The sequence below is a fragment of the Schistocerca americana genome, chromosome 8 (genome assembly GCF_021461395.2).
Source record: "Schistocerca americana isolate TAMUIC-IGC-003095 chromosome 8, iqSchAmer2.1, whole genome shotgun sequence".
Taxonomy (NCBI): Eukaryota; Metazoa; Arthropoda; class Insecta; order Orthoptera; family Acrididae; genus Schistocerca; species Schistocerca americana.
This window is the reverse complement of record NC_060126.1, coordinates 224,895,386-224,920,183: the sequence shown is the minus strand read 5'-3', so window position 1 is coordinate 224,920,183 and position 24,798 is coordinate 224,895,386. Positions and strand designations below refer to the sequence as shown.

Genomic DNA, 24,798 nt, shown 5'->3' with positions numbered 1-24,798 from the left:
TTTCTGAGCACTGTTTTCGTAATCCATGGAAGTGTTGGTCCGGTTATAAAAAATAGTTGCTGCCATCCATCTTGGATCGCAAAGCTGAGCTAGCTGACTTTTACGGAAACCTCAGTTATGGTAAAATTCAGGCAGTGGAGGACAATATGAGGTGTTAGGAATGATGCATCATTTGCAGCTTGAAGAAAGGCCGTTTCCCGTGCAGCAAGACTGTTCCGAAGAGACGAAATTCGGACGTCCGACTACAGTCAGTTTTTGTATATGTGAAATAAGCACCCCTTCATTATTTTACAGGTGAAGCCAAACGGCTGGGTACCACCTCCAGAGGAAACATCGCTGAAATCGCCGGATGGCAGGGCGCGGCGCCGGTGAGGAGAGCTGGAGGCGGCGGGAGACGCCGCCCCCGCCTCCGCCTCCGCTAGCGGCAGCAGCAGCCGCCTCCAGGAGGAGCGGGATGCGACCGACCGGCGGGTGCCACCCCTGCTCGGTGAGTAGCGAAGCCTTCAGAACTTGGAATGCCAACCACTAAACAGGGTGCTAACGAACACTCTAGCATAACAGTTTAGCTCTTAATAATTTAGTCACCTACCATCTATTATAATGCACATCTTGCTCTCTTGCAGTCCCAATTTAATTTGTTCTTGTCCGCTGACATGTCGTCACCGGCTCTATGGTAAAGTGTTACAAATCGTATCACCTTTCAAATTGTGCTACTAACAGATCAGGCAGTCCATCTGCATGGCAACTCTCTCCGCCACCCACCATACGGTGGGTTCCGGTGTGTGGAAGTAGATGTAGATGCCAAATGTTGGGCTAAATGTGCTTTAGAACATACGATATTATAGTTTGGGCATTCACACCTTAGATGGATAATAGAAACATGTTTAAAATTTTAAAAAATATACTATTAAAGTCTCCTGAAAAACTTGTGATAGAGGCATTAGCTATTAATAGTTCATTTATTACAGGATCATACACGGACGGATTAGCGATGATTTGACCGTATCAATGGGTGTATAATCTACGAAAAACGTAATGAGAATTACCAGGTATTCGGTGGTGAAAAAGAAGGCAGCTAAACCAAAAAGATTGTGGAGCAAATACGTAACTTATTTAGCACTGGGTTATTAAATCTGCACGCTCTCCCAAGGTTCCAAAGGCGTTCGAACTGTCAGAACCGCTTGAACTTGATGGTTAAAAGTGAAACACCGATATTCCAGTCGGTAGCAGGTGCATATAGTGTACATTAGCCCTGGCGGATAAGAACTTGAATTCGAATAAAACCCAGCAAGGAAACTACACGGAATGGACCTGTATTTGGATAGAAAAATATGACCACTCACCAGGGATGAAAAATCGACAGATGACCTCAAAAGCCACATGTTAGAGACGTGACTATGCTTGAGGTATGAAGGCCAAGCCCTCAAGCAACTCATTTAACTTCGGACATGATCCTGTTTCAACCTTCTTATTTTTCCGGTCATATGTTGTGCCTTTATATTTCTCTATCCAGGGTCCTATATGAACTCCTTTTTAAGCAACGGCACTCCTACAGTAGGTAGAGGGTGGTCTAGACCTAGGGGTATTTTTTGTATTTTGGTAGGCAAATGGCTACTTGAAAGCAGCCATAAAACAGATCTAATTCCGACCCCGTTAGAAACGTGCTTAATACCAACATTTCCATTATTTTCTTTAAAGAAAAGGTCTGACAACACTACACTTTTTTCTTGTCCCTGAGGGCTACGGAGGTGTGGGGGCGTTCACATCTTACGCCCTGGTGTGGTGCGCAAGCTTTTAGATCCATACCCACGGCTCCCAGTGCTCATGTGCACTATCTGCGTCTGCTACCCATTGGATCTTGAATGTTTCATTTTGCAACCACTCGATCTAAGTGGATCTGAGAATTCGAACGCTATCCGAACTCTTAGAGGCCGTCTATCTTTAACGACCCAATGTTAAATTAGCTGTGCGAGGTTTAATTGCCTTCTTTTTTACCATTATTATATTTACTTATTCTCATTATATTTTTTATAGATGTATACATGAGAATGGGCTTAAATCACCACGAAACCCTTCGTGTATTATTGTGTAAGAAAGGAATTATTAACAGGCAATATAGTTAACAGAAGGTTTTTTTTTTTTTAAGGACTGTAATAGTTTGAAAATTTGAAAATATTTCATACGTATATTAGGTTGTATCTAACTATTGTACGTGACCAGTTCGACAGATCGTTGATAATTTGGTGAGGGAGAGTTCACATTTTTCGTGTATTGGGGAGGAAAATAATTGTTCGTTAAGCTAAGCATATGTGCTCTTACAGTTACGTAAAGTCTATTCATAATTTCTATGGGACATAATTATACTTATTCAGTGCTAATATAAGGTAGAATTCAAAATGACTCTAGAGTCTGTGCAGAAAAGGTTTTTTTTTTTTTTTTTGTTTTTAATGTACGTCGTCCTCTTGTAAATTATACCATCACTTTTCCTATATATTCTATTGGTGCATTTTAAAATAATTTTCATTATATATGTTTAACAGTTGATTCGATAGATTAATGGTACTAATATATGTCTTAACTGCAATAGCAATAGCTAGATATAATGGTGTAATCACGCTTTGCATGTATCCACGCATGACTCATAGGCTTCAGCCACTAGACGCTACATTTGCGTCTGAAAGCTTATTTCAACAAAGCCGGTGACAAATAGCTTCGCACAAATTCTCATAGTGTGTTAATCAATCAGGGATTCATCAGCTGTCAGGCGAATCATATGACAGGGCTGTAACCGTACTATATGCTATCAATGGTTTCTCCATAACAAGAATCTGGCCATTGAATTCAAGCACTTTTCGGCATTCAGATTTGTAGGGGACTAAATCCTACCAGTAGTCAGAAACAAGAAACCAGGAAGAAGAAATGACTGAACAGGCAAGTCAACAACTCCCTGAAAAATAAAGACAAATAAATGGAAATTGCACATTCCTCAGTCCGTCATTTCAAATACAAAATAACCCTGTAGTAGGGAAGTGTCAGTGGGCCCCAATAAATCACCCCAGTGCCAACTCTACAAAGAAGAGTAAGAAGCAGAGAAACACCACCTGTTGTTAAGGTCACTGATAGTTCTCCATAACAAAGAATCTAAGAAAAACATATGTTTCAACGAAACTGCAGCTGACAAAACCAAAAGTGACAAGTGCTGGTTCCGCCGAAGCAACGGAAGTGGCCGGGAGGAGCAAATATTTAAGTTCATCAACAGTAGTGTGCTTCTTCACACTTGGTGTGCTTAAATAGTTGCCAGGTAAAAGATATGTTATTTTATCGTGATGGTTGCAAACCTGAAAGAGCAGCTAATGCTGAAACTGTTCAAGCCCAGAAATAGTCCCATATTTTACATAATGTTCTTTAAAGAATCAAAGGTTAATTTTTGAGACAGCTTCAAACTTCTGATTACTTTTCAATTGCCTGTGAAGTACTTTGGTGTTATGGGGAGAGGGAAGGCAATTTTTTTCCCTATTCTGCCAATCCTATTTTACCCTTTGAATAGGTACACTTCTCAAAAGAACTGTAAGTGGTAAAACAATGAAATTTTTACTGCATATATGTATAGCATATATGCCTCAATTTACAAGTAAAATGAACATAATACCTGTTACGGTTTTGAAGATAATGTTTTTATACTTTCACTAGTAAAATTTAACTTTTTTTGTACATTAATTATTATAAAACAGTTTCTGGTTGTTTCGTGGTTCTCAATTTACTTATAATAACATATTACCATCTGCAGTACAAATTGACCAAATTCCATTTTTCTAACCCCCATTAGTTTATCAAGTAATGGTAACTGAAAGTAAAAGAAATGTAGTTTTGAAAAAATCCATTTAAAGTTTAATATTGCAACTCTACTACAGTTATTGATAAGAATTGCTTACCACTAATATTTTCCTGCACCATACTGAGAATCATCTGAATCATACTGATCTGCTTTTCTGCTCTTTTTCCCTCTTCTTTTCTGTCTGGCTTGTTTTGAGAATTTTAAATTAGCAATATCAGCTTTCGCGGATTCCTTTTTCATTTATTTTCACCAAGGATTATGCACCATTTCCACTAGATTTTAGGCCGAATAATTCCAAAACATCCAGTTTTCTGATCAGACCATCATTGAAGCATAAAATAATATCATAAACACCAAACTTGAGGGCTGTAAGTTGAAGAAATACGGTTTTCGGAAACCTGTTCCAAATAACAGAATTCACAAATTCATTTAAATTTTGGGTTTTCGTATGAAGACACTTCTTCAGCAAGGTATTTTTACAAAGGTCTCTAAATTTGGGTTTAATTTAATTCATTACTGATGTAGGTAAAGAATGTTTGTGGTCATATCTGGCACTTGTGTACTTCCACAAAGTGTAAGGATCATTTGGGCAAAGACCGTGCACTGGAATTTCATTTGTGGAAAGCTTATGGAAAAAGATAGCCCATACAGCTTTTTTCATGTTTTCTAAAATCCCTATATTTCTTATTATGACCAATCCATAATAATTCTGTAATCTATCTATTTCAACATTTGTCAGGCTACCTTTACCACCTATCTTCTTACTATCTTCCAGTACTATTTTGGAATTTTCTTTTTGTAGTCTTCTCAACCTGGACCCCATTCTCTTCTGGACATGCCCAATGCACTCTAATTTAGAAATTGTGACATTAGGACCATAGGGTTGCTCTGCACATATGCGGTCATAAGCCTTGCTGTCACCGATCCCAGATTGCACACAGCGTCAGGAAAACCATCGTATCTCACGGAAAAATGGTCGTATTTATATAATACAAAAACTGTTTCACGCAGGAAAGACCATACATTTAAAAAATGCTAAAATCTAAAAATCGAATTTTTGAAGCCCACTTGCCTTCCGTCTTCCCTTAAGCATGTCAGCGAGAAAAAAGTTTACAGAAGTTTTGCAAGTATTTTTAAAGTTTGGTGGAAGTCGGCGAGTACTTAAAGTATCAAACACTGGATGAGTATAATCTCGGTAATACGCGCTCCATTTTAAGCAAAAGCCAGTTTTTCATGCGTATGAATGTTTATGACGCCAGTTTCCTGAACTGCGTCCCGAACAACTATATAATTTTGCAGATACATTCACTGGTGTATAGATGTACTGTTGGCAAAATGTGTTTCGAGTACAGTTAGTAGTGAAGTAACAAATTAAAAAGACGTTCTGAATGCGCCTGTTTTATTGCATAAACAGCGAAAATGTACTAATCGACGAAATGATTCCCTTTCATTATTTTGTTGCAAGTGTTAGCGAGAAAAAAAGTTTCGCAAATGTTTGAAATTGTGTGTAACATTGTTGCATGTCACTAAGTGCTCTCATTTTCATATTCCGGATTAATGTACTCTGCGTACCTGCACATATCGAGTTATGTTATATCAAAACATGTACACAGTTCCCAACTGCAATATTTGTCTTATTCTGTCGGACATTTAACATAAGATTACACCTCTTATTGAGTAGATAATGACAGTGTTTTAAATTCGATCAGCAAGTTCTGAGAAACGTTAGAAATAAAATTTGAGTTTCCCCTGGAACTTGAGATAGGCAACTCAAAAGGAGGAATATCAATCGTGAGCTATGAACCATGACAATCGTTCAGTAATGTAGACACACTGGTGCGCTAAACTTAAGGACGAAAGTATGATGTATCACTGTTAAGTAACATAACTCGGTGAGACTTGGACCATATATACGAGGGTGTGCTGAAAAGCAATAGTTCCGAAATTTGTGCTTGAAAACTTAAAATAAAACAAAGATTATAATTCTACATCCTTATCCTTCGTGACTACGTATTTATTTCTCAGCATAGCCTCCATGGCGACGAGAGGTTTTGGGAAACGTTGAAAATGGGATAGTGCCAATTCGGGACTGCGTTGAGGATGATCGATGACAATTTACGTAAAACAATGGATTGATGTAGCGCCGCAGCGCTCCTGTCTGGCCTGGAATTGTCATGCTGAAAGAGAGGATGATCCATGTGTGGACTAACTCTTTGAATTCCAAACTCGATTACAGCACGCTCTTTCTCACGCAGCGATACTGCTACGTTACGCACCGCCTTGTTACACGCTACAATTCGTAGCCCTATAGCGGCAGAGGGCTGCAAATACGTAGACATGAAAAACCAAAATGTACGATGTTGATAACGTTTTTTATTTTTATTTAAAGTAGCTGTATGAGTTTTTAAATAAGAAATTCTGATGTATTAGTTTTCAGCACGCCCTCGTAGGAAGAATCGCTACACGATAGTACATAATGGAAAGAAACACAAAATGAGACGAACAGAAATGATTGTTTTATTCAAAGAATATACGCGTGCGGCTTATTTCTCCGGGAGACTCCTCTGGGGAGTTTGGCTGCCTGGCGCAAGTCTTTCTGTTCGACGCCATTTCGGCGACTTTCATCTCGATGATGATGAAATAATGATGATAACACAAATACGCCTAGTTTCGAGCGGAGAAAATCCGAGATACGTCCGGCCCCGTGATCGAGAATGAGCGACTCTCACTACAAAAGCACCATCCGCTGGCAATGAAATGCAGTAATTACACTGAAGTCACCGCGATTCATGGTGGTCTCTTGACCAGTACTAACAGCCTGTCTTAAAATGGTGTGTGATCACCACGGACGGCAAAGAATTCTCTGCAATGTGCTCCCATGCTGTTCATAAGGTTGATAAGCAGTTCTTATGGTGGAGGATTCCGTTCCTCGACCAGCTCGATTGACAACTGTTGGACTTGTTGTTGTTGTTGTTGTTGTTTCTGCTACTACTACTACTACTACTACTGCATGTAGACATGCTGCAACACGCCACCCCAACTCATCCCGCACGTGCTAGATGGGATAAATATAGGGGAAATGGGCAGGTCAGTGCATTTGCGGAATAGCCTGTCTTACAAATAGCTCTTGCACCTGCTCTGTTCGCCTGCCGTTGTGGCTGAGTGGTTCTAGGCGCTTCAGTCTGGAACCACGCGACCGCTATGGTTGCAGGTTCGAATCCTGCCTCGGGCATGGATGTGTGTGATGTCCCTAGGTTAGTTAGGTTTAAGTAGTTCTAGGTTCTAGGGGACTGATAACCTCAGATGTTAAGTCCCATAGTGCTCAGAGCCATTTGAACCATTTGAACCTGCTGTACGTTCTCGTCGCGCATTGTCAAATGAAGTAAGAGTCGAACGCATGCCTGAAAAGTCGACATGGGGAAGGAGTACGGTGTTAATAACGTTGACCGCTGAGTACACCATTTACAAAGATTTGCAGCTCAGTACGCCCAGGACCACCAAGTCGATCTTGTTGGACAACGCCAGATGTGCCTTCATACGGCGCAAGGTCGTAACGCCTAATGCACCCACGAACTTTATCCATCACTATTGATGCCAAAGGCATGGTCTTGAATCCTCACTGGGTCCTGGTATATTAGTCTCACTTATTGCTTGTTTCATTTCTTAGTATAACCTGTACGTGTAAACAGACTAGTTAGGACAGAATCACAGGATGTGCTGCATAAAAAAGAACAGGACACCAGAAATTGACGACGTAAATACCGAACTGATAAAGTATCCATCTCCTTCATGAGATGTGAACTCCGTTCTTCCAGCAACAACAGCTGATTGGTTCAAATGGCTCTGAGCACTATGGGACTTAACATCTGAGGTCATCAGTCCCCTAGAACTTAGAGCTACTTTAACCGAACTAATCTAAGGACATCACACAAATCCATGCCCGAGGCAGGATTCGAACATGCGACCGTAGCGGTTGCGCGATTCCAGACTGTAGCGCCTAGAACCGCTCGCCCACTCCAGCTGGCAAGAACAGCTGAACAACGAAGTTCCGAAAAGTCTGAAAGCAGCCATAGTGTCACCTATATTTAAGGAAGGAGAAACACTGAAAATTATAAAGCTATTTCTTTTCTCAACAGTGGATGCAAAATAATTTTAAATATAGTAATACAAAGACTTGCAGTAACCTTAGAAAGTGTCTTGTTGGAGAGGCAGATTGGGTTCATGAAAGGTAGGTGATGTTCAGAAAAGACTAATTGTTGTCGGCTCAATTATTGAAAACTATGTAGAATTTAACAGAGAAAAAGATCTGATGTTTACAGACCACTTGAAAGCCTTTGACTACGTTGACACGATAGGCAGGAGAGGCATACCACAGCTCTCACTAAGAGATGTACCAAGACTCTAATTTCCACTGCCTGAAAGGAGAATTTTAAAGTAGCCAAAAGTCTAGGGTTACGACATTGATACACTGTGTCTAGTACCTTTTAATAACTGTGTTGGTGAATTGTGGAAATAATGACTGAAAGAAGTAGAGCTCTGCACCAATAATATTGATCAACAAAATTAAGTAATGGAAATATTCTTTTCTGATGACTAACTTGTTACAGTTAACGCTAAGAACACCCTTCAAAAAATCATTAATAAATCGAATACATCTTCCAAGAGCTGTAACTCAACAATCCCAAATCAAAAATAACAAAAGTCATGGGTTTTAAAGGTTGCAAAACACCATCTCCATTACAAACGAAGAAGATGTACCAGAATTACTGAAAGAGTCAGTTATATTAATCAGACGGCATACATAGTACTAAATAAAATGGTAAGGACTGAAATACTAACGATGTTCGACAAAACAATGGCTATACCATGAATATTTTATATCATTGTGACTTAGACAATGACAGACATGGACGAAGCAGGGAGCTGAGGTTTTCAAGAACAGCAGTAGGGAATACTGCACTCAGAAAATAGCTAGGATTTAAAGGCACATATAAACAGATCATGGAGTATTTAAAGGAACAGAGTGATCAAATTACGAAACTCAATAAAAATGAAAAGTGTAAATCAATGAATTATCGATCAACAGGGAAAAGACGAAAGCGTCGATTAAAACAGAGGTGGAGAGATCAAATGCAAACTTACCGCAGAAAACGCCCAGAGCATGCAAAAACAGATGCCTTTTACGAAAGAAGAATATCAAGAGGAAAAGTTCCCAAATTCCATCGAGTTACAGGGATAAATATAATTTTCAGGTTCTCTCTATATAAGGCCAATCAAGGTACCAGATAGGCAAAAGCATACCACCTTCACTAGGACCGTGCCTAGTTATGAACTGAGCTATTCAAAGCTGATGGATTGCGTTGAATAGAGAAGCAACAAATGATACCCTGAAACAAACCTTTAGGAAAGGTCAAATGAACTAGGCGAACAGAGACAGGTGATTCATAAGCAACGTGTATACAGAGTGTTAAAAAATGTGTCGAATATTTTGACTGGTGGTAATAACCATCAAAGCAAGAAAAAGGTCTGATAAATGTAGGCTATGAAATGCTTATATTACGAGCTATTAGCACTTGTTTATCTTCGATTCTTTCAAAAACGTCTCTTCTCTTACATCCTCCTTGCTTTCCATAGTTAGTGTTAGTGTGGATGAAAATAAGAAAGAGAATGTCTAGTTAACACAGCTTCTAAAAAGCATGCCTTAAGAGCTGTGAACACTTCCTCAATTGAACAGATGTTTCACAGTAGCGAAGATGAAGATCTTAAGATATGCAGTTCACAGCACATGTTTATCGGACTTTTTTGTTGTTTTCATTGTTGCTGCCTCCTCTCACAATGCTTGACACTTTTTTAACACTTTGTATGTTGTTAAAACTGCTAAATTTAATGGGCAGCGTGTAGAGTAGTCAATTTGGATTAAGTATTAAAAAAAAGCTAAGAAAAAGAGGAATATTGTTACAATATGGAACACAGTTTAGAAGGATACAGTAAAGAAAAGATGAAGGATATCTCTAATTAATAAAGAAAAGGATCGCCATAGGGAGGAAAAACAAATGATCAGCCTGGGATTGCCAAAGCAGTATTCTCTTGAAGAGACATATTATTGATGATGTATAAGTTAGTGACCCTGAACGTCCATATCACGCCGTTCTAATGAAATATCAGCCATAGGAAGTAGGTACAAGCAATTTCATTTATTTCATATGTTGTTAAATGTAAAAATTTAAGTGGATTGACGGCGTATGAAATCAGCAAGAAATAAAATAGACGATAGAAGGAGTCTCTGGACTTTATCTAACAGAAGAAAGGCCGAATTAGTGGGACACATGTCACGGCACGCAAGAAGAGCTGTCATACGACGGGATGAAGCAGATAAGGGAAAATAAGAAAAGGATTGACAGGGGTATGTAATCCTGATTAACAAAGTTACGAGGAGTAGCAGAAATGCAGAGGTAAAGAAGTTAAGGTCTCCGAATCTTACGACGGAGGAATTTCCAAGCTCGTCCATCGTTACGATAAGTGCCGTAATTTAAATGGCAACTATGTAGAAAAGTAGTATTTAAGTGTGGCTTTCATCTGTATATAATAAAAAAAATTCCAATACTTTATTTATTTTTAATTCCAAATCGTAATGTACTGTGTGGATAGCCCTCGTAGATTAGCTCCTGTAATTCTACAAACCAAGTTTATTCCTCACAATCTTATTCGAAATGAAATAAATGAAAAGTAACACACAAACATTTCTCGCGAGTTACTGTTTAAATCCAGACTGTATTATAGTCGCATAGGTTTTACACTCGCCTTCCATGTCGTCTATTTCCGCTTTGCTATACAGCTCTTCTGATACGGATTATGGTGGTAAAAAAGATCTCCACGTGCAGGTTAACTCTAGAATGATTTCAAAATCCGCACTCGGTTATGATGGGAATTAAGGCTGGACGTATTTCAGTGACAGTCATTTCAAATTTAAATTCTTTGTCGTTGCATGTAACTTATCGCAAATGATATAAGAGTGGCACAAAACGACGAATTTTGAATTGTTGTTGAAAGGGGGCTGCAAACGCGGTAATATACAAGTGAAAGCGTGTTTTTCGAGCATATTTTGGCGGTGTCAACTTTGAAGAGCCACAGACGGCAAACCATAATTATGTTACAAATTTACTTTGTACAGTTTGAAGATACCCCGCAAATATTCGCAACAGACGTACGCTTTTATCTGCAACGCAGTTATTACTTGGGATATCCGCACTCGCGCAGACCTGTTACTATAAGTAGTGTTGTTTTCGAGTGAAAGCTGTGTGAGGATTAAAATATGCAGCGTCTATAGTTTGCACGTTATGTTCGTTCTCTTCTATTCTCCTCCCTTCATTACAGTGTAAACGCTTGTTCATAATTATAAACGAATGGCAGTGAACATTGGCGAATTATCTATGAATACTCGTTTGCAGCAGTGTAAACGAGGTTTTACACTCGTTCACTTCATTCGCTCTAGTATATACCAGGATTTAGAGGGACCGGTGACCTAGCAGTTAGATGACGGCTATTATTCATTTATTTCACTGTTGCGATTTCAGCTCTATAGCCATTTTCAAGTACCAAGGGAAAGGTCTTGTAAGGTAATGCTTCTTAAATTGTTTACCAAATGTTACCACACTATGCTTTACATTTTGTTATCCATATCTTATATTGGTTTCAGTTTTCACATAGCACACAAAAATGCCTCTGCAGCCAAAATTACGATAGTGAAGTAAATAAACAGTTTTAAAAAGTCCAAATCGCAGCAAAGATTTCATTTAAAAATTGTATGATACGATTCTTGTACAGGAAGGGCTGCCACGTTATATCAGTATATAAGATCGACAAAATTTAGATAGGATCGAATTCTTAGGGCTGTTTAATAATTCTTACTCGTAACTAATTTATTGATTTACCTGAATTTAAAATCCACTCCAGTGACCTTTCTTTATCTTTGACCGGAAATATGAACATTTTTAGTTCGGGATTTGTCCGTCTACTCCTTCCACAGTTGATATACTCGCAGGCCCTAGGCATGTCGACTGATCCACTACCACCTGTATGTCAGAAGCAGCTGTACTTCGCAGACGCCAAATGGTGGAAAGCTGCACGCGTTCGGACGATGTTGCCACATATTTGACAGAACGGAGTGCCATCTAGTGGTTGGTGCCACAAGTAAGGGTGTGACGCTGTTGCCGCCTGGTGGCCGTTCCCTGACAAGGGTAGCCTGCTAGACCAAGCGATCGGGCAATTTGTTTCTTACGTGATCTGGGGTACCATGTTATAAATGGTACTGCCTTACGTCTTATGTGAAGTGCACCCTTCAAAATGGTCCCTTTCTATTACGGATCTTCCTCGAATCAGAATATTTCATTCCCTAATAATTATGTTATGATAAATGTAGGAAGACATATGCCTTCTATAAGTTCACAGCTGTATACATTCGGGCAGTACCTAAGATCCTATTCCAAACATGGCATATCTCCGTATCTCAACTATCACTCGAGCCACTTCAGTCATCTAAGTGTAACATCTTTTCAGCCACACTTACATCGATCGATATGTGCAGGTGCTTGTAAGAAATCTGTAATAGAATGTGTGAGAATAATGATCAATTTTAACAAATTTACGTTGCATACTGTCCTGATGAATGTGGTTGCCTTTGTGCTAGAGACGTTTATTGGAAACCTCCTGTGAAAGTGAAATGTGCTCCCCTGCTGCGAAATGTACCAAGAATTCTAGAAAAATCCTCGGTAAGGATAATTTTCCTACAAATTATTAATAGTAGCAACAATAGGATTCAGTACTGAAGAACCTAGTTACAACTGAAGATTTAGTAATTGTTATGGTTGAGAAGTTTTCTGCAAGTGTCTGCAACGCAGCTTCGGTGGGATGTTGACAAATAAATCTTAGAACTCAGTTAAAATTTTGTTTCCCGAGTGAAACTTATTCTACTGTGATATAATAGTTACACATTCTGATAGCTGAGGTAATGCTTTTCTGAACTGAGTGATTCGAATATTTCTTCCATAGACCTCAGTGTTAACCAGGCCGCTGTCTGCGTTATTTAAAGGAAATTACCAACACAGACTCTGCCACTCAGCACACTGATTTATTCAGCGCTTCAGTCAGACGCTTCATTCTCATTCTTGAACTAGTTTGAGACAATCATTGTCAACACCGACGACGACTTTTATCGAAGTAATCTGCTTTAAAGGAAATGTATTATTCAGAGCAATCGTTTGAAGTCTCTTGTCAAGTTTCCCTCAGAATTTTATAGCGTAGGATTTACAAAGATAACATTTTTGTAGCTGTAACAACCATACGAAATGTAAGTCGAGCCTATTTCTGAAGGAAAAAAATATACACTTTGATATTTCTATGTATCAGAGTCACGTTTTTCATCATTATTAAAGCTGCTTCTTTCAAGCGAGTTATCGGTTTTACTCTTCAATCGAAAAAGCACTGCAAGTAGCTGTGAGTAATAGAAAAGTATTTCGGCATTAATCAAGATGTTAATTTTTAAGCTCAGTACGAAAACACTTACAGCAACCAATTCGGCATTTTTATACAATGCACCCCGATTCTGTGTTCCATTACCGTATTCGACGGTCAGCCTCTTCAGATGAACTAGGCAGGTGGTATTTTAAAACTGCATGAACAATACTATATACATGCATTGTAAAAATTCAACTCATTTGCAATTAATCCGCGAATTCTAACTAGATTAAATATTATTACTTTTGTCACAATGCGTGCGTGTTGAGAGACGCTAGACTTTATACAGATCCTGACAGTTATCCTGTTACGTTGTTTAGCTGAAATGGGGATCTTTTAATTAATCATCTACCATGCTTTTGGTGACTTCTCTACAAAATAAATGCGAAAGATTAAACAAATGATTAAAATATCAAGATCAAATCTTTAGCTATAGAACTCTAATGATTAGGACTGGAAATAGCGACGAGGAGCATTGTGAAACTGCTCTCAATGGCTTATCCGAAAAGGAACTTGAAGAGTTAATCAGAGATCAGTCTCGTTACGGTAACATCTTAGATATCCGGGCTAGAAAAACGGAGGACATTTCGTTCCTGTCAACGTACAGCAGATCATCAAACATCACAATTACGTTGTAGCACTACTGTGAATATGAATGCAAAGGAAGGTTGATTTAATTAGTAAGTGCAACTAGAAACAGATTTCAGATTACCGGAGCCGGAAACTTCGAAAATTCGTCTCGGAGACTGAAAATATTAAGAGTAAATGGACGAAGTTTGAATATTGTATGAGAAAAGCTACCACCATAGCTGTGTCTTAAGAGTGTCTTTATTCTGTCACACGACTAGTTTCGGTGGCTCAGTACCGCCACCCTCAAGCCCCACCATCAAGAGTATTTGATATCCTTGACGCATTTACTGTGAGGTACTTGTCACTAGCACGCGTGGGCTAGATTTCAGCATGAGTCTACACTAGATAACGTGTTGTCTACAAAGCTCCAGGCCACTGGAGACAACGCGGTGTCGAGTATAGAATCCTAACGAGAGCTAGCTCATGAGCTTCCTACATGAGAAGCGTAAACGTAGCTTAGGGCGTGCCTTGATAGAGTGTTATAGGGCCATTACTGTTCATTACATTCATAAATGGATAAAGTCGGAATCTCCATAGGGCTGTTCATAAATGATGCAGTTTTCCCAGAAAAGTCTCCACACCAGACATGTGTAGTGAACTGCACGAAGGCCTGCAGAGGATCAACGCATGAGTTAGCGATCGGGAGTTTCTTTCAACATAAACAAATGTATCGTGTTACGCACAGATAGGTCGAAAGACTATTTATTGTGTTGATTATACAGTTTTGATAAGGAGTATGTCCACGGCCTTATTATAATGACTGAATGTAGTCTTTCCGCGGATGATTTACATTGCTACGACAAAAAAGTAATCGTGGAAAATGTAGCTGCCAAAACGAGATGCGTAAGAACGATTCTTACAAATTTTTGTCAATTTGTAGAATACAGAAGCTCGAGAGAAGAGCATTCGTCACAAGTACCACGTTTCCTAAACGCAAAAGCATTACGTATATCACTATAGTCGATATATTCAGCTCTTTATAATGAACAGCTGTATTGTTATTTACGATAATTCTCATTTATTATTAAGTCCTAGTTGCACATTTTTAATTGTATGACATGTTTCGGTCACTCAGGATCATCTTCAGATCTGAAACTGGGTAGAATTACATATGTACTGTCTAATATTTTACAATAAGTAGAGAAAAAAGAAATGATCTTTCATAAATACAAAATTTACCTCACTAGCTGCGTAATGAATCTTCTGCAGAGTACTGTAGGTCTACTCTAAGCGATATTTTATTATATTCCTCTCTTATGAAGCAAAATAGATACCAGTTTGTTACACAGACTGTGGTTATGTTTCCTACAAGTTCAAAAATGGCTCTAAGCACTATGGGGCTTAACATCTGAGGTCATCAGTCCCCTAGACTTAGAACCACTTAATCCTAACTAACCTAAAGTCATCACATACGTCCGTGCCCGAGGCAGGATTCAAACCTGCGACCGTAGCGGCAGCTCGGCTCCGTACTGAAGCGCTTACAACAGTTCGGTCACATCGGCTGGCTTCCTATAAGTGTTCCGCTGGTGCTGCCAGGTCTCTAATAATAGTCTTCTCTCTGAAATGTTCTTCTTAAGGAAGGAAAGAAACTAAAGGTAGATTAGGTGAAACCTAGCGACATCAAGTGAGTCAAAGTGGCTTGTACCAACGGTTCAATGAATTTCCTGTTCTTCAACTTCGCGAGAAGATAACGGTCAGGATAGCTGATGTCATCAAAGTATATCCCACAAAAAACCTTCCCTCCGATATAGGATGATTAGGATTTAAGGTCCAACCGAAAACGAGACGATGAGTGATAGAGCACCAGCTCGGATTCAACACAGGTCGGAGATGATGAAACTCATGTCATTTTCTAAGGAAGTACTCCATTATCTGCCTAAGATTTAAGGAATGTACGTAAAACTCATATCTGGATACCTGAAGGAAAGTTTTAATCACGCGAGGCCGGTAAGTTAACCGCTGCTCCACCTAGATCTATATTCACACATAGCAGTAGCTCCACACACGTTCAAATTGGGTTACGATTTGGGGAATCTGAGGATCAACATTTAGTACTAGATATTCTGGACTTATACTTGTCTCCTAATGTGTCCACCCATGCGGATGAAGTATCCCGTTCCCGTCAGGCAAAACAAACTTCAACTACCGTAGAACTTCACGTCCGAAGATGTAACCAGATTATTCGAGAGTAGTAACAACTTGGCTAATTGTTCTAGGGAACAAGTTGTATGTGTTTAGTTGTTACAGGTATCAAGTGTAAGAAAAAATTAATCACTTTGCTGGAAAGTACCGGATAATTCAATCACGTTTCGTAGAATAACGTATCGTATATATAATTATGCAGGCTGTGATGTCACGTTCCAGACCTTGACCTGGACTACCTCGAACGGAGAGGCTCTGCGGACGCCGGCCGCCATCAGGCCAGCCCTGATGTCGAACAGAGTCCGGACTCGGTGGACCTCGTCAAGGTAGTGCTCCTGGGTGCCTCCGCTGTTGGAAAGACGTCCATCGTGCAGGTAAGTCCTTAAAGAGCGCCGAAACTCCTGTCAGTGTCCAATGATTTCACCTGATCATAATTTGCTTACATTCCTCATCCAGTAAAGACAATTTGCGATCCACGTTTCCCTTTCCGTTTACAAAACGTTACCGTCTCTATTCCGACATTTGAGAGTTATCACCAAGTGCCTACAGTAGATAGGTAAACATCAAAGTTGTCTTCATAATTAGACCTGCTCAGGCTTCACTCTTTCAGTCCAATGTGCAGAAATGGGGTCGAAATTCCTTCATAAATGGCACCTCGCCGCCAACGTTCAAATATTAATAACGAGACTCAACAACAGATCAAAAAATTTAATGCTTCACAAAAACGACGAGGGTAATCCCAAAAGTAATGTCTCCTCTGTTTGTGTGACAGTTGGTAACACTGTTATGAAGAGTGCTTACGCGCTGTGTGTAAACATGCGCACGCCGCGCTGAGGCGCTCAGTCTTGGCTTGGCAGCCGCTGGGATGTTATGGCCAATTGCGAACTGCGCGCAGTTATTCGGTTTTTGAACGCAAAGGGCACCGCGCTGATTGAAATCCATCGCCAATTGACGAAAGTGTATGGTGAGTCGTGCATGGATGTCAAAAATATTCGTAAGTGGTATAGAGAGTTTGCAGCTGGTCTGACCGAAATTCACGACGAACAAAGGAGCGGGAGACCGTCAATTTATGAGGAGACAGTGAGGAAGGTTGAGCAAGGCACGCGTGAAGATTGACGGATCAGTCTGCATGATATCTGCACGTTGGTTCCTGAGGTTCCCCGAAGCACTGCTCACAGAATTTTAACGGAAGGTGTGCGCAAGATGGGTGCCACGCATGCTAACTGAGGACCACATGCGGCAACGAGTTGATGCTTCCCGCGCATTTCTTCATCGCCTTGCAGCCGAACAGGACAACTTTCTGGACTCAATTTTTATGGCTGACGAATCCTGGGCATATCACTTTACACCTGAGAGCAAGCAACAATCACGCCAGTGGCGGCATCCTTCTTCGCCAAATCCGCGGTAAAGTCATGACAAACGTTTTTTGGAATCGGAAAGGGGTATTGTTGGTCGACGTTATGCCGACTGGGACCACAATTAACGCTAACACGTACTGTGAGTCTCTGAAAAAACTCAAATGGGCAATTCAGAACCGGAGAAGCGGAATGTTGAGCAAGAACCTACACATTCTGCATGACAATGCTCGCCCACACATCGCTCGGCAACAGATACAGTGGAACGTAATCATCCATCCACCCTATAGTCCTGACTTGGTGCCCATCCCTAAGTTAAAAGAACATCTGATCGGAAAGCGATTCAGCTCTGACGACGAGGTGAAAGAAGAGGTTCATAACTTTCTGAACAGCATGGCGACGAGCTGGTATGACATGGGCATACAGAAACTGCCACAGCGTCTACAAAATTGCATCGACAGGAATGGTGTTTATGTCGAAAAATAGCTAAATGTTCAAGCTGTAAGCTGATGTAAACCATTGTAGAAATAAACAGGTCGATGTACTTATAAAAAAATAGAAGACCTTACTTTTGGGATTACCCTCGTAGTAGATATCTGGTTTAGTTGACATCAGTGGTCTGTTGGCACACAAAATTTATTTCCTGCCACCTTGCCTTAAGAGCGACGCCATTGTGATAGTAGTGAGTGTATTTAGAGATGCATCACTGGTGGGGTCCTACAGGTGGTGAACAAATATGAATCGGTCTTTCTTTAAAAGGACGTAAGTCAAGAAAACCAACTCAGTAGTAAATCTGAAAAAAGAATACCAGGATATAAGAAAGCCTGCTCATATTAACTAGTAGTTCATGTACCCCTTGATTGGCGTATATGTCAATTCCTTCATGAATACAAATACATACAATGTTATGGACATATGTGATAAGATCCACCCTTAAAAAAATTGGTTTCATAGGAAGACGACACAGAACAAAATGTTGGCATTCTGCCATATTACAAAAACGATTCTGAGATGCAGAAAATGGTCATAATACTTAAACTATCAAAAGAAACAAGTAGACATATTGGAAAAGGTATATAAAACCCATGTCTTTTCAGTTGTAACGAACTGTTCCTCACCGAGCGAGGTGGCGCAGTTGTTAGACACTGGACTCGCATTCGGGAGGACGACGGTTCAATCCCGCGTCCGGCCATCCTGATTTCGGTTTTCCGTGATTTCCCTAACTCGCTCCAGGCAAATGCCGGGATGGTTCCTTTCAAAGGGCACGGCCGACTTCCTTTCCCATCCTTCCCTAATCTGATGAGACCGATGACCTCGCTGTCTGGTCTCCTTCCCCCAACAAACCAACCAACCAACTGTTCCTCAGTCATCGTTATATTGTGTACCATTGTCAGTAGTCCATTTGAAAGGTTCCTCATAGAATTGCACATCCTCACTTGGAATTTACTGCTGTACCTTTTCTAACTCATGAATTTTTTGCGCTTTAATTGGCCCTCGTCCTGCTGAGAAAGTTTGTTGGTGGCGGAACATGTTGTCGCTGACGTGCCATAAAGGATGTGTGCCTCTTTAACCCGTCGATACAGGTCCAACTCTGGCACTCGAATACAAAAATTGATAGAAATGCTGATTGCAAAGTTATGTCACATCTTGGCTCGGTCCTTGTTTCTTCAGGTTCTGGCGGCTTCTTATACCGTTTTGTCCAGGAACCTTCATATACAGAAGTTGACACATCTGACATTCTGGAACTATAAGTTTTCCAGATTTTGTACTACTTTATAGAATGTGCCGTGTTATTTCACGAACTGTGAATATCCTGCCATCCTGTTGAAGCTGCTTTAAAATGATACTAACGTGTCGATCTCAGGTGTAACAGCTAGGTCCTCACTGGGAAATACAGTCTGATAAGTTCGAAACTTTGAGAATCCGTCAGGGAAAGTAAGATTCTACAGAGCGTTTAGTTTTTGTTCTGTCTCTTTTAGTTATCACAAAACACTCTAAGCTCATTGCTGTTTTCGAGCATAGGCTACAGAGAATAATATAAAGAGGAACAGACTTTACTGGGACATTTTCCACCGGTTCCTTCATGGTAAATATACAAAGTGCTTGGCACCTTTTTACCCTCTGAATGTTTGCACTCAATGGACAATTGACAACTGCTCACTTTTAAAAGGGCGCATGTCGGTTACTGAAGCCCATTTAAAAGAAAATGAGATTTTCAATTTCACATTAAAAATCAACCAGACATTATAAATAATGGATCTGCCCTCATAATATATGAATATCTATAAAACGCGATGTAGACAATGTAGTGACTTACGGCCTTTTAAAAAAGGCGCATTCATATATGAAAACACCACAAACACAAGGCTTTACCACACTTGATTCAGCGTAAGAAAAATCACTGGTATTCAAAATAGCTTCCAGTCCTCCCTGAATTGATTAAAATCGATCCTGTACTGTTTTTAAGGGACTCTTTATTTTATAGTACACTACTCTTCCCTCAAAGTAGTTGTAAGTTCCGATAAAGATGTTGAGGTAGACAGCGGTCACATGCACCATTCTCTCCAAAGCAGACCACAAAGGCACAATAATACCGAGACATGGTGACTGTGGTGATCAGGGGAAATGCGACAACGCACCTTCAAGCTTACAGAATCAGTCCTGGAGGTGCCAGCTGTGTGGAAAGGTGCCCTGTCGTCTTGAAACTCGACGATACACGTGCGACACTAATTATGTACTATGGGATCGATCGAATCAGCCAGAATGATCGCATGATACGAAAAGTGTGATGCTGGAAGACTGTCAGAGTCTCAACTATCTAAGGAACTTGTAAACCTTATGGAAAACGTTACACATTTTAGTACATTTGTGCTTACTATGCTCCAGCATCGGGACTTTTTTTATTTTAAAAGTCAGCCGATACACATATTAATACAAAGAAATTAAGTGTTTCTAAATGTAGTTTGATTCAAGTGAAAGAAACTGCCCATGTTTTCGTAAAGATAAGAAAAAAGGTTAAAGAACATGAAGACTGGAGAACCTAAAATTTTTAAAGAAACGGATTACCACTGATTCATTAAATAAAATTGTTTTACCGTAACAACAATAGAAAAAAGGTTCTCAGGTGAAAAAGAAAAGGATATGCTAGATATGCTGCCCTATTTCAATGCGGCTACTATAAATTAGAACAATTAATCAAAAAAATTGTTTTGTGCTCTATAAAATTAAAAGAAAGATTGGAAATAATATAATCATAGGATAATGTATTTGTAATATTTATTTGTAAAATGTTTAATATTAACAAAAGTGATAAATGCTTGAGATTTTTCATTGGCACTTACTTCGTTTTTGTGGAGACCTGTATGGCAATTTGCACGTTCTCTGTTTTCCCGAATAATATATTTATTTACATTAATAAAGGGAAGGGAACTGGTAAATATTTTTGCAATCGTGGTGTGACTTTCATTGTAGACAGTAAATGAAAAATATTGTTGGAATGTTTTCATTAAAATGTTTGTTGAAAAAAAAATGAGTACCTCGGAATCAGTCTTTTTGCTACATAGTACTGGTATTGATTTCGACTCTACATTTAGTCTTGGGCGTCAGCTGCCGATCTTTAAATGCACGACATGTTTCGATCCCTCTGAATCATCTTCAGATCGGTGTAGTTGAGTCAGTCACCCATCGTGTCTGTCCCAGAATCTCATATCAGAGTTTTCTGACATGAGTTCGAAAAATGTCATCTGTTTAAAAATGTGCAACTGAGACTGAGGAATAAACGAGGTTTTTTACGAACTATAGGATTCTGTGTGTAATAGAGCCGATGAGATTCCGGTCTGCTGGAGCTGTGCCTTTTTGCTTCGCAGCAATTCGTTTGGGGAGAGTTCAGCGAAGACTACGTGGCGACAGAGCGCCGCCACACCTACTACCCGTCCGTGATCATCAATGAGCGGCTGTACCGGCTCAAGATCTCCGACATACCCGTCATCCCGTACTTCCCAGTGAACTCGTTCTACGAGTGGAGCGACACTCGTTTCTACGGCCTCAGAAGCGCCAGTGCGTACCTGCTGGTGAGTATTTGCTCCATTTCGTACGTCCCATGTCTCTGCTGGTAATTTCTAATGTCTGTAAATACTTGTTCTATTTCAGGTGCGAATAAACGACTTTCGGTTCTTTATATGTGTGCGTGCAGCATTACAATCACGAGGATTTATTCGATGAACTTTTTCAGCAAACAGAGACCTTTACACAGTACATAGGATTTCATTGTCGTGGTTGCTTCGATGAATTTTTTATATCAGTCCATATCACTTGTTACAGTTGTAAGTAGGCTGTTTATGTTTTCTTATTGGCAACGTTACGTAGCGCTCTGTATGAAAATCACTGGCTGTGCTGTGTGCAGTCTGTGGCTAGTTTGCATTGTTTTCTGCCATTGTAGTGTTGGGCAGCTGGATGTGAACAGCGGGTAGCGTTGCGCAGTTGGAGGTGAGCCGCCAGCAGTGGTGGATGTGGGGAGAGAGATGGCGGAGTTTTGTAATTTGTCATGAACTGCTATATATATTATGACTTTTGATGATACTAAGGTAAATACATTGTTTGTTCTCTATTAATTACTTTCATTTGCTAACTATCCCTATCAGTAGTTAGTGCCTTCCGTAGTTTGAATCTTTTATTTAGCTGGCAGTAGTGGCGCTCGCTGTACTGCAGTAGTTCGAGTAATGAAGATTTTTGTGAGGTAAGTGATTTCTAAAAGGTATAGTTTAATGTTACTCAGGGCCATTCTTTTGCAGGGATTTTTGAAAGTCAGATTGCGTTGCGCTAAAAATATTGTATGTCAGTTTAAGCACAGTCTTGTATAATGGTTCAAAGGGGACGTTTCACAGTCACCCGTGTTGCCTTCTTATAAAAGCATATACAGATCAGCTGGTTATAGGGATGACAAGTCACGGTCATTAGCAACTATTGTGTGCCTGCGACGGCATGACCAATTCGTGTGATGATGGATTCTTAAGATTGTCACCAACAAGTCCAACGAGGTTAAAATATTGTTCTGTGCTGTCTAGGAGGACAATAAATTATGTTGCAGAAAAGCTGACGAAATGTCTCCAGATACAACAAAACTCTATCCTTGACCACAAAATATTTAATTCATTTCTTTCTTCCGCATTTCGGCATTTCGCCGTTGTCAAAGGAACCCAATGTAAAGGAAGAAAAACACAATGAGAGATGTATTTCAATCACAAACCGAACATAATAGTAATGAACGCAGAATTTTCATGTCTCGCAGCACGGTTGACACATTGGATCGTGTCCATATGCATAAGAACGTTCGTTTGTAATTCATACAAATCTACAGCTTTATTCTGATGTTGATGAAAATTTCGGAGACTTTACCTTCAAGACGAAGGGAAGATCACTGTCTTCATAAGACTCCGTAATCTTACTTTAAACATACACTCCTGGAAATTGAAATAAGAACACCGTGAATTCATTGTCCCAGGAAGGGGAAACTTTATTGACACATTCCTGGGGTCAGATACATCACATGATCACACTGACAGAACCACAGGCACATAGACACAAGCAACAGAGCATGCACAATGTCGGCACTAGTACAGTGTATATCCACCTTTCGCAGCAATGCAGGCTGCTATTCTCCCATGGAGACGATCGTAGAGATGCTGGATGTAGTCCTGTGGAACGGCTTGCCATGCCATTTCCACCTGGCGCCTCAGTTGGACCAGCGTTCGTGCTGGACGTGCAGACCGCGTGAGACGACGCTTCATCCAGTCCCAAACATGCTCAATGGGGGACAGATCCGGAGATCTTGCTGTCCAGGGTAGTTGACTTACACCTTCTAGAGCACGTTGGGTGGCACGGGATACATGCGGACGTGCATTGTCCTGTTGGAACAGCAAGTTCCCTTGCCGGTCTAGGAATGGTAGAACGATGGGTTCGATGAGGGTTTGGATGTACCGTGCACTATTCTGTGTCCCCTCGATGATCACCAGTGGTGAACGGCCAGTGTAGGAGATCGCTCCCCACACCATGATGCCGGGTGTTGGCCCTGTGTGCCTCGGTCGTATGCAGTCCTGATTGTGGCGCTCACCTGCACGGCGCCAAACACGCATACGACCATCATTGGCACCAAGGCAGAAGCGACTCTCATCGCTGGAGACGACACGTCTCCATTCGTCCCTCCTTTCACGCCTGTCGCGACACCACTGGAGGCGGGCTGCACGATGTTGGGGCGTGAGCGGAAGACGGCCTAACGGTGTGCGGGACCGTAGCCCAGCTTCATGGAGACGGTTGCGAATGGTCCTCGCCGATACCCCAGGAGCAACAGTGTCCCTAATTTGCTGGGAAGTGGCGGTGCGGTCCCCTACGGCACTGCGTAGGATCCTACGGTCTTGGCGTGCATCCGTGCGTCGCTGCGGTCCGGTCCAAGGTCGACGGGCACGTGCACCTTCCGCCGACCACTGGCGACAACATCGATGTACTGTGGAGACCTCACGCCCCACGTGTTGAGCAATTCGGCGGTACGTCCACCCGGCCTCCCGCATGCCCACTATACGCCCTCGCTCAAAGTCCGTCAACTGCACATACGGTTCACGTCCACGCTGTCGCGGCATGCTACCAGTGTTAAAGACTGCGATGGAGCTCCGTATGCCACGGCAAACTGGCTGACACTGACGGCGGCGGTGCACAAATGCTGCGCAGCTAGCGCCATTCGACGGCCAACACAGCGGTTCCTGGTGTGTCCGCTGTGCCGTGCGTGTGATCATTGCTTGTACAGCCCTCTCGCAGTGTCCGGAGCAAGTATGGTGGGTCTGACACACCGGTGTCAATGTGTTCTTTTTTCCATTTCCAGGAGTGTATATGTGACACACCGTATGAAAGGGAAAGGTTGTTACCAGAATCTGTAAAAGCTCTTGGCCGATTTACTTAAAATCTCTGCACGTTCCCATAATAAACTTTTGGCAGGATTAGGTTACATACAGAAACGTTGTTAACAAACATCTCGAAAGGTTGTTGACCGATTTACCTCAAATTTCTATACTCCAAAACAATGACCAAGGTTATTGGAAAATTAAGCGACCAACAAACGAAATATATCGTGATAAACCGACTGTAATTCCTATCGCAGGCGTAAATTACAGCAGCTATACCCGTCTGTGGAGACAGGACCTTCAGGTGTCGTTAGATGACGGGACGAACGAAAGGTGGAGAATTTGACAGAAACATGATTGCAAAGTCTTACTTCTGATCAGGGGTTGTTGTTACATGTGACATACACCCTACAAGATACAGTAGTGCCTGTTT

The 24,798-nt window shown here is 40.8% G+C and overlaps 1 protein-coding gene across 1 annotated transcript in view; it reads left to right on the top strand.

The window, feature by feature from the left end:
* The first annotated feature begins 349 nt into the window (after window positions 1–349).
* Window positions 350–24,798, top strand: part of LOC124545687 (ras-like protein family member 10B) — a 93,711-nt gene continuing 69,262 nt past the window's right edge. The window contains exons 1-4 of the mRNA XM_047124634.1: window positions 350–487; window positions 16,195–16,204; window positions 16,343–16,494; window positions 21,342–21,545. Coding sequence (XP_046980590.1) covers window positions 350–487; window positions 16,195–16,204; window positions 16,343–16,494; window positions 21,342–21,545 — 504 coding nt within the window. The remainder of the gene's footprint in view (window positions 488–16,194; window positions 16,205–16,342; window positions 16,495–21,341; window positions 21,546–24,798) is intronic.